This window comes from Loa loa (assembly GCF_000183805.2).
Source record: "Loa loa unplaced genomic scaffold supercont3.47, whole genome shotgun sequence".
NCBI classification, from domain to species: Eukaryota; Metazoa; Nematoda; class Chromadorea; order Rhabditida; family Onchocercidae; genus Loa; species Loa loa.
The window spans coordinates 143,362-154,461 of NW_018108227.1; the positions used below are offsets into that span (position 1 = coordinate 143,362).

General features: G+C 35.3%; 3 protein-coding genes across 3 annotated transcripts in view; 1 reads left to right on the forward strand and 2 right to left on the reverse strand.

Annotated features, from left to right (window-relative positions):
* LOAG_17181 (tankyrase-2) overlaps positions 1-3,405 on the reverse strand; it is a gene marked incomplete at its 5' end in the record, with an annotated part of 10,854 nt that extends 7,449 nt beyond the window's left edge. The window contains 9 exons of the mRNA XM_020449842.1: positions 357-514; positions 725-889; positions 1,014-1,158; positions 1,364-1,458; positions 1,677-1,789; positions 1,884-1,995; positions 2,196-2,450; positions 2,711-2,811; positions 3,330-3,405. Coding sequence (XP_020306580.1) covers positions 357-514; positions 725-889; positions 1,014-1,158; positions 1,364-1,458; positions 1,677-1,789; positions 1,884-1,995; positions 2,196-2,450; positions 2,711-2,811; positions 3,330-3,405 — 1,220 coding nt within the window. The remainder of the gene's footprint in view (positions 1-356; positions 515-724; positions 890-1,013; positions 1,159-1,363; positions 1,459-1,676; positions 1,790-1,883; positions 1,996-2,195; positions 2,451-2,710; positions 2,812-3,329) is intronic.
* Positions 3,406-5,805: 2,400 nt separating this feature from the next.
* Positions 5,806-8,909, reverse strand: LOAG_00098 (Ras-like GTP-binding protein rhoA). The gene is made up of 5 exons (XM_003135638.2): positions 8,813-8,909; positions 8,485-8,591; positions 7,912-8,061; positions 7,455-7,643; positions 5,806-6,896 (listed from the first exon to the last, which is right to left on the reverse strand). Exons 1-5 carry the CDS (start codon positions 8,859-8,861, stop codon positions 6,813-6,815), a joined length of 579 nt encoding a protein of 192 aa, XP_003135686.1. The 5' UTR covers positions 8,862-8,909; the 3' UTR covers positions 5,806-6,812.
* Positions 8,910-9,835: 926 nt separating this feature from the next.
* Positions 9,836-10,807, forward strand: LOAG_00099 (hypothetical protein; the record flags this gene model as incomplete). The annotated part of the gene is made up of 3 exons (XM_003135639.1): positions 9,836-9,923; positions 10,476-10,577; positions 10,656-10,807. 3 exons carry the CDS (start codon positions 9,836-9,838, stop codon positions 10,805-10,807), a joined length of 342 nt encoding a protein of 113 aa, XP_003135687.1.
* Between the last annotated feature and the right edge of the window lie 293 nt (positions 10,808-11,100).

Here is an 11,100-nt window from a genome sequence, read left to right on the forward strand (position 1 = left end):
CAACTGTCTACTTGCACAAATCAATATCGCCTTTTTCGGCTGCAATATGGAGTGCTGTCTGACCGCAGCTATTAATTCACTAATATTAACGCCCCAATTTATCAGTATTTCCATTACATCGTATGAACACATTTTTGTCGCAATATGCAGCGCAGAAAAACCGCTAAAAAATCAAAAGATGTTCAATTATGCATATCTCAATATTAATAGTCTAAGAAAGATGGCCTTCATCAACGTTCACTTAAGAGAAAGCCATTCGTAGCGTGCTGTTATAAATATAGTTGAAAAAAATTAAAAAAGTTTGGAAGCCCATAGTGCCCCAACCAATGGAAAGAATCTCTCACTTAAAAACTCACTCTTTGTTCAGGACACCAGTAGGACAGCCGTTTTTCAGAAGCATTTCAGCAATTACTTTTCTTCTCTGATGAGTTGAGCCTGCAACTGCATGTAGTGGAGTCTCCTTCAGACAGGGATGCATATAATTAGGATTTCGATTGGCTAGTAGGTTCTTCAGCTGAAAATAAGCAAACTAATATGCAAATTAAGAATTCGATTCTAGTAGATCATATACTGCCCGAAACTACACAGGCCAATGGATTATAACCGAAAAGGTCCTTTTTGTCAATGGGAATTTCAACATCTCAAATTTCTGTGCCTACCCTTATAGTTCGTCATGACAAGGATCCCGAGAAACATTTTCTCATACGATTTAAAACTTACGAACCATAAGAATATCACCAATTTGTGCAGCCACATAAATTTTATAACCCGCATATTCATGAAGTACTTCTTTTTTAGCATCTTCATCAGTTATATATTCGATGGGTGCTTTTGCACTGCCAATTTTGCGCGTTGGATCCGCTCCACTAGCTGCCAGCAATCTCACCACCTAGGAATGATTGAAAATTTGACTTTTTAAGCACTCGCAAAATTCGAGGAATCAAAGTTCAAAAACTTTGAAGATGCAACTAACCAATTAAATTATATCTACAATTTGAAAGGCGTAAACAAACCTCGAGACGTCCTTTACTTGCAGACTCATGAAGTGGAGTAAAATTCCACAAATCTTCAGCTTGTGAATCAGCACCTGCTTCCAGCAATAAACTGACCACTTCCAAATGTCCAAATGAAGACGCATTATGAAGTGGTACTAAGCCTCTGAAATAATTATAAATTCTATAAAAGATGCGACTTCAGAAACACACAAATTTCTGAAGGAAAAAATGGAGTAGCCTTTGAGAAACAACAACGAACTTTCACTGTCAAGCGAAAACCTTAAAAATTTCATAAAGAACGTATTGCAAAGGTGTGCAGAACAGGAAGTCTTATATACTGAATTTGAAAAAAAGAAACAATAACATACCCAATATCTATAGCCTGAACATCGGCACCTTTTTCCAACAAGATTTTAACTGCTTTTACTCGATTATAACCACAAGCCAAATGTAAAGGCGTTGACTGGAGGAAATATAATGCATAGATAGATGGAAAATTAAATTCAATTTTAAGATCTTTGCTAATTTCAAAAAAGATTTATATTCTGATTTGCAAATCCCAGTTCTAACAAAGCACCAATAAATTATTATTAGTGTTTTATTAGAACTGGGATTTGCAAACAGCACCAATAAATCAGTCGACTTTTTTGTATTTATTTCTTTATAGTATTAAATTTTAACCTTTCGCCCAGTAGCTGCATGACAATTAACATTGAAGGGTGTTAAACAAGACAGTAAGCTTTCCTCATCTCCATTCTTTGCTGCTTCCAATAACTCGTCTTTTCTGTAGTCACCTATACAAAATTTGCTTTCAATTCTTCACATCTTTATCTTCACTAAATTTACAATTTCACTAACTAACAACCGCAGCAAATTACAATATCGGACCTGTAAAAACAGCTTTAGCATCACCGTCAGCTACGTCTTGCGGTGTCCTACCATCCAAATTTTCTATCCGTGCTGAAGCACCATGTTGCAGCAGAAGGACACAAACATCAGCCTGAAAACGGTTTTTGAGGTAATTCATCTTTGCTATGTGAAAAAAAAGAAAAAGGGAAAACTAAGCTATGTTAGAATTTTCCTTGTGGAATAAAAGGAAATGAAATAAAAAATCGCATCATATTTAAATTTATTAATCCGAAAAAGTAGTATTAAACTTCAATATCTTCCACAAAAAATTCATTAATCAAGGAAACATACTTTTCCCCATGTAGCTGCTTCATGAAGTGGTGTAAATCCCCAGTGATCGCTTACATTCGTGTCAGCACCATTTTCTAGCAAAATTTTAACCACGTCGATGTGGCCAAAAGAGGAAGCGTTATGTAACGGTACTAAACCACTATCATCGACCTGGCTTATATTTGCACCAGCTGCAAGCAACGCTCGAACACAATCTACTCTCCCGAAACCGGCTGCATAATGTAACGGCGATAAATGACGATTGTTCAGATCAGGCTGAGAAAAACAGACCATAGAAAAAATGGAAAATTTCAGTAATCCATATCAACTTCAAAGACTTTTTTAGGTATATACCAAATAAGAGAAAATAAAACAGTCACTGCCAGAAAAAACCTACTTTTTTAAGCTATTTGATGTTTTAAACTGGCTCACCACATGGGATTGAAATGACCTCTTATTGCTAACTAAGGAACAGCGGACTTTTTGTACTTCATATCTGCTTTTGTAGACATATCTATTATCTCATCTTCGCATACCTGATTTACTGTTCCAGGTTTAAGCAGTTCTGATACGACCGATAAATCACCTTTTTTACATGATTCAAACAGTTTTAAGCATTCTTCCTCATGATGTCGATCTGAAATTTATAGTTGAAGATCACAGTTCGAAAAATATGCAGATGACCGCAGAGTTTCCAGTTTTACACGCATTCATTATTGACCGCAGAGTTTCCAGTTTTACACGCATTCATTATTGACCGCAGAGTTTCCAGTTTTACACGCACTCATTATTGACAAGAACTAAAACCTCTTACTCATGAATCTCTCAATCCATTGCGGTCCAAACTTTTGGAAACAAGCATTTAGATATCAATTTATCATATTCTAGCGCGTTTTAAAACTCTACACTAAAAGGATGACGTCGTCCGATCTCATCTTTATATTCTTCGATTAGTCAATTTCAAAAGGACTGAATTATATGATATTCATTCACAAAATTTCAGCTTATATTTGCTTCACCAAGATGACCTGCGTGTAAAGCTTCAGAATGTGTACATAACAACTAACAAACTATCTTGTGGGATGTGTGAAACATGCACAACATCATCACTGACAACAGTATGGTTATAAGAATCGCTTAAGAGTAATAATTTACCGCGGTAGCTATTACACTTGACGGGTGCTGGAACTTGCGTGAATTGTCGCTGTTGCCATGCACGTTTGGACTTCATACACTACACTCCGATATTCCTTCCATATTCATACTGAAATTAAAATGCCTCACAAATCGAACGAGACAACCAAATCCTACTGACGAGTACCCATATCAAGACCTGGGCTGCATTAAATAATGCAAGATGTGTGCTTTCTTGACGAAAGAGGAGGAGGGCGTATTCTCTGGTAACAGTTGGAAATTTAAGCTCTTAAGAAAGTCAGTTACAAAACTGCACATGCTTACTGATTAACTCATGAGTTATACAAAACTGCACATGCTTACTGATTAACTCATGAGTTATCTCTGAATGTTACCTTCCCAGGATATCCCATATTTCGGATTTAAGCGAGTTTTGTGCAGCTTATACGACAGTTAAGACTGAATGCTTAAGTATTTGTTTCTTATTTTGATTGGCCATTCAATCATTTCGTATGACGATAAGTATATAAATAACAGTTAAAATTAAATTAAAACTCTCACTTGATATTCTTCGGGTTTTACGTATGTATATATTATGAAAAAAATAAAACAAACATTTAAAACTCATTGTGTATGGAAAATGATTACGAATGTGTGACACAATCAAATCTTTGTGGAGCGAAAAATAATGTGCTTCTCAGAATTGCAAATTATAATTGAAGCGAGAAATGAAGAAATGAAGATAAAGTGATAGGTTTGAAGGTCTGCTTATATCCAAAAAACATGTTGGCAATTAAGTTTTTCCTGAACAAAGAAGGTTAATCATGATATAATTTCAGATGCAGCTCAGCAAAATTAGGATAGGTTCTCTATGACAACTTATAAGTCAAGAACAATTTGGAAATAACGGAGAAATTAAGTTCACATTATTTGTGGTTGGGCATTCTAATACAGCTCTTCGTTTTTTGAAAAATTCTGACTGGATCTTGAGTTTCTTTATATATTGTTGCTTCCTTCGTCAATTCAAAAACTTTTTTGCAATTCACTTTGAGATTTATGGGTATAAGAAGCGAATTGTCAACAGGTCTATTAAAAATTCCGAAAGGCACAACTTAAAAAGGATTTTAAAAATAGGTTATAAATTTCTGAATTTTTTTAGAAAAAATTTAAAAAAAATTATGCGAAACATAATTAAAAATAGTAAATCATAATTAAATGACTTTTAGAGTTATTGGTTTTTGAACTCCTGCAGTGTTTGGAAAACATAGGACTGAAAATTCTCAGTCCCAAAAAATGAATTAGAGGATACGAGTTGCCGCTGGATTATAGGCAGTGTATGTTTCGCTGATCATTGTACATATGTTCGAGGAACTCTTCATCAAGAACTGAATTGCTTTCCACTTCCATAAATCATTTGCATTATAAAGAAGCTGTGCAGCTGTCATCAGTAGTGCTTTACACACCCGGATTTCAGTAAGATAATTTGTCATTGGATATTATTTTTATGAAACGAAAATTTTTTTATTGCGATTGAATTCAAGTACATGTGATTGCATGAATTAAATATGGAAGAGGGATTCCTCACATATATTGTGAGCGCTATTATATCCATATAAATGCAGCTAGTATAGGTGAATCATTCCAAAATTACGAAAAGGAGCCAAACCAGTGATACATAGGGTGCTGACACGTACTGTTAATAAATAGGCTACTTGCAACAATCTATAAATAGGCTATATAATGATGGGAAATCAGTTATGCATTCAGCACAGTGTGACTTACTGTACCTCTCTACCATTTAAAATGGCATAAAGTAATCAGAGAAATCAGTTTGAAGAGTTTCAAGCAAACCGGAAGAAATCGCATCACATTTAATGATGAAGCTAAAGCGGTTTATACATAACGAAGACCGTTCAGGTTCACAGTCTACTGTTATCTCTGGTTGAAATATAAGCATAAACACGGACATTACTATGAAAATCCTTAAAGATTATGTAAATAGATTATTTGCTTCCGCGCAGCAGGTATCAAGGATTATGGTCGGACCTAATCACTCATGCTCAATGCCAAATGATATCACTACTACAAGTATAACTGTTTTCTCTCAATGCTTGAAATGTTTCCTGGTATTGGTCGCGTAAGCTCTACCATTCTACGATTACGTAACACGGCTCTTTCAAACCTCTTACGAATTAGCGAATTCCTGGTCAAAGACCTACTATCCCTTCTTGTCTGGTCTCTTTACGAGAATCCAGGGAATCCTATTTTGGGTACTTCATAGACAGGACGATTCCTAACTTAAGAATTTTAGAAGTGCAGCGAATTTGACATAAACCGACATTTTTATGTCATCATGGATGCATCGCAAAGACTGTTGCAAAATCTGCAATTGGTTGAAGTTCAGTTCCTTGGAATACGCGTGCCAAAACAGTTATGTCCATTTGACTCTCCATTTGATTTTCGATCTGTGCAGAAAAAGAATACAAAAGCAGCATTCCACGAAATGAAATGTTTATTAATAGTAAATTATAACAGTATTTCATGCGTGATAAAAGTGTAAGGGAAAGAGAACAGAGATGAGATAATAGCGAAACTAATGTGTATCCCTTTCAAATTTAACCATATGTTGATATCAAAATACAGTAACCTACAGTAAATGCTTACGACGTTATAAATGAAATTTATAACTTATACGAGAAGACACCCAATCGTAAAATTGATATTATGCATAACAACCTACCTCTTAAAGCATGCTACTATAATTAATAGCACTAATTTCAATAGTGAGAGAAGGAAGTGGCTTGCTTCTACTATTCACTGTACTGAAACCATCTTAAGAAAAGCACTGAATAGTTCCTATACCGACGCTTTATCTCTGCTGAAACATGATTGAAATTCACTGATCCAAAAACGTACACACTGACTTTCACGACTATGCCGACCAAAAGTTTTAAGTATATATATCCGTCCTGATGTATCCAATACTGTAATCGACACTATTAAATGCATCGAAAAACAAAATTACAGCTCGTGATTTTTCAAATTCATCGTTCCCCAAGCAACCATGATCTTCACACCGTCTTAACTATCACCTGTGCCAAAAGCCCTGTGCCCGCTTTATAATAAAAAAGAAAATCAAAAAACTAATACTTCGGTTCAGCTCTCTCCTCATCCTTTTTTAGTAATAATCAAACACGAAAGATTCTAAAATAGAATTACTTAAGGATACCAATTAAGCATCAATAGCTGAGAAATTATTCCTTAACTTCCTATTACTCGCTAAATTTAAGGAAGATCCTCAGCTTTCCTCATACTAGTCCCGATTTCTGTAAACTCATAAATGAATAACTAGATGTGTAAAATGCATAGCTTAAGATTAAACAAAAAATTTGGGAACAATAATCGTAATGATTATATTCGACGTTCGATTAAAGAAGCATCAGGTAAAATGTTATATCTGAAAAAGGAAAACTGAAATTTTGAAGTTTGAGACTTGCTATGGAATCACAGAATGTCACACTTGCTCTTTTTCTTCTTTTTTTGCTGTAATGCTGCTTGCGTGGCCTTTTCAAACACTTCGCGGATACCCTAAACAAAAGTTTCTAATAAAGACTTTCTTTTCGAAAAAAAAGCGGTTGTTTTGCTTTCTGCAATCATATTTGTATTTCTTTATCCCAGTTCCACTCTAAATCCCTACATTTTAATAAATCTTAATTATATTCACTTCCCTTTCCTTCATTTCCGTTTTAGTTCAATTCATTCTTTGCATTTTCAATCGTTTTTCTTCAAAAATTGAAACAACCCTCTTTCTGCTGAAGACCTTATTGAAAGCCTCCAGGAAACTCGTAAACAAGTGGACATTTAACCGCTTAATTGCCTGGCACACAGAAAATTATTCCTCCAGACTGACAAATATAGAATACAGTTTTCTACATTTCCCATTATGTTGTTCTCGTCATTAAAGAAAACAATCCACTCTAAATCTAAGCAGATTTTACTTATTGTTTGTAATTTTTCCAAACTTTTTGATAGGTAGTTTCCAAATTAAGAAAAATGGTACAATTATTAAGTAGCTTCGCAGTGTTCTGCTTTCATCCCTTCTCCGAACAGAAAAAGAAAACATCTTTCGAATCCAACAAAACATACATCCTTCGCTTTGGCAGAGCATTCCAAATAGGCAAAGGCTCCTATTTGTTCGGCTATAGCACGTCCCTGCTCCGGTCTTACCGGTTCCTGTTTCATCTTTGCCAATTCACGAATAGTCTGCTGATCATTTCGAAGGTCTTTCTTGTTACCGACCAAAATTATTGGAACATTTGGACAGAAATGCCGCACCTGAATTCATTAGTGAAAGACAGGAACAGAGTGTGACATCCTTATTTTCTGTTTTTAATACGAGTTGCATTATTAGAACTTCTAATTATTAGGACTTTCTAAGGAGGCAATGAATAGCACCAGCAAAGTTCTAAAGTCTATATATGAAAAAACACTATGCAAAAAAAAATTTGAAAAAGAACCCTTAGGCCATTAATCTATATCTATATTTTAATGTGAAAGTACTTCAAGCAAATAAAGTGTATATTAAAAATGACTTGGAACTGACCTCAGGAGTCCACTTCTCGGGAATATTTTCAAGTGAATCAGGTGAATCGATACTAAAGCACATTAAAATAACATCAGTATCCGGATAACTGAGTGGGCGTAATCGATCGTAATCCTCTTGTCCCGCCGTATCCCACAAGGCCAATTCTACCTACAAATAATAAACAGGAATAAGAGAGATCATCACAATTTCTTATCGCATCCAATACTTCCAAAATCTTTTTGTTCACAATTTAAGCACACAGTAACACCGGATACTTTCACCAATGACAATCATTTGGTAAGTTTCCGAATAATAATTAGCCGATGCAACGAATATTTAAGCTTACCTTTTTATCCGCTTACCTGGCAAATATTTCACTGTTAAAAAAAGGAAGATGAAAAGTTCTAATGACTTATTTTTTTCTTTAAGCAAAGGTTGCAACAGTAAGTTCAGGGAATCCACAAGAAAAAAATGAAATTTCAAATTTCCTACAGAAACGTATATTTACAGTTAGGATCATGAATCACTGATCATTTATGATCCAGTGACACACTACACTGAAGAACAGAAAGAAAAAGTACAAAACATTACCTGCTTTCCATCAACTTCTATATCTGCAACATAATTTTCAAAAACTGTTGGCACATACACATCAGGAAATTGATCTTTACTAAATACAATCAGCAAACATGTTTTGCCTGAAAAAGATGCTTTTCTTTTCATAAAATTCTCACGTTTAGTCAAAATTTCCTTTTCTTCGCCCAAGTCAAACTAATTAGTCACTTGTAGTGGAAATGGCAATTTGTAAAAGCTTCACTATGATCTTATTTATCTCGCTGTTTTTTCCACTGACGAAACGATTTCGCTTTTCTCTATAACAAAAAAAAAGAAAAAATAAAGTGAAACAAAAAACACCAACCACAAGCACCATCACCAACAATAACCAGTTTCTTCCGGATAGCTGCCATAAGCGCAATGCCAGTTAAAGGCTACAGTTTCAATAAATCCTACAAATTTTTATTTTTTCTAATACTTAGTTTCCAACATAAAAACAGTGAGCAACTCGAGAAATCGTCATAAGTTCAGATAGTGTGATAGTATTAACTCCATCATCCCTTTCCAAAACTACTGCATATGATCCCTTTCCCTCTATGTGCTTTCTTCTTTCTTTTCAATATAGCTATCTTCCCAACTAAGGAAAAAAACGTCCTAAAAAAAGATGGATAAAAAACGTCTGTTCGGCCATTGTAGGCTAATTTTTGGGAAAGCAGGACCTCGCTGTTTTATTTATGATTTGTCGCCGGCTAATCATTACTATCTGAGTGCAGTGTTGCCTCTGGACTCTTCATCGATCTCTATCTTCCATCACACATCACACCTTTACCCTTCCATTGCTCACATCACATACACGCAGCAAGATTTTGCAAACACAAACAAAATGATATACTGCAATTGATGTCAACTAAACTTTATCCTTCCAATCAATTAGATTATCCTTTTTCTTTTCGATCATTGAAGAATATGTTCATGTGCGTGTGCGCTGTTTTTATCTACAGAGAAGCGGTAGTGCTGCTTTACCCCCACTGATACTGCTGCCACTATTATTGCTCTTGTTACCTGATGTAACTTCGGCAGAATAAAATGCATTACTGAAGCGATGATTCGACTGGTACAACTTCTCAAAAATTCCCTTTAATTGGGAACCAGACGAAGATTATTATCGCAACAATGAAGGATATGAGTTATTCCTTAATTTACGGGAGTCTGATACAGATGATTTTGGACAGGCAAACAAAATGGTTTTTTTTTTTATTTCCAGAAATCATCTGATCATTTTTTTTGGATAGTGGCTTGAAAATATCCACAAAATGTTTAATTTGGCCATTAGGTTGTGAATGGAAAGATGGTCATGCGATATGCCTGAAGTGTTGAACAAACGGAAATGGTGGAATTTAGCAGAAGTGAACTGAATACAACTGACAGTAAGAAGGATTGCTGGCAGAACGAAAACTTCGTTCAGAAGGCGAAGGGTTATTGCTGCAGTGATTTTGTCATTGACCAAGATTAACGCGATTTGGGAAAGTGATACGGAAATATTCCGTATTAGTGATGTGAAGGTGTGACCAAAAGCATTCAGCTTACAGTAAGAAAAAAATTTCGTTTTGTGAGAAAATTTGATCGCTAACTGAATTGATGATAATTCAAACAAGATTTTCGATATTGGTTTCGAGAATGGTTGTTAGCTGCTTTTTTTGACAGTTCCAGTACGCTCATCCACTTCCAATCTTCATTCGACTGGTAGTGAATAAACGTGCTTGAGGTTGTCGAAGGCTAAAGCGCTATACATCAGGCAATTACTGAAAGATTAAGAGTTGGTGGTAGTTTTTGCCTACTTCCACTGCTATTTGATGAAAAAAAAATTATTTCGCTGATGAATTTCAACTATATTAACTGAAAAGAATCAGTGTATACATAAAAGAATTTGTTGGACATCGGCTTGAATCTCATTATCGGCAATGCCTTCATCAAGCGCTTCGTGATTCTTTTACGAATGGAAGGAGTGGAATACTGACTTGTTACAGTACTCAGCGCTGAAACAGTAACGAAGAATGGTGGACCAACGTTGAAGTTTAGCAGTGTGGACGATAACATCGATGTTCGGATATTACACGTACGAGTTTTAAGTCATTCAAGATAAATTTCCGAGATCCGGATCATGATACGCAAGTGAGAGATCGGATTGAAAGTAGTTTCGATTTTAGTGAAGGCCACTTCGCAATGTTTAGATCTAAATGAAACTAATATTTTAATGCGGAATAATGTTGAAAAGTCCCTTCACATGGACAAAACTAAGGAAGGTGAGGTAGGTTTAAATACATTGGTATTGGTTGGTTCGGGATCACGGCTGGATTAAGTCTTCCTATTTTGTGAAAATTTGGAAAACAAAGCTTAGAATTTTAATAACAGTTTAAATATGAAATCACCAAGATAAACAACGTTACTCGAGGCTCCGGACACACGGAAACGACTATTTGTTGAAAAGTTCTAAAGTTTTCCGAATGATAACCAGTGGTAGGGATAAGGTTCTATGTAGTTTCGATGATGAGCAATTCATTGCATTTTTCGGAAAGCCCTATATTAAGGCGGGAAAGTAAACTGTGGGTGAGTTAAAATATCGTACCATTACACACCGTGTGGAAATGCAAG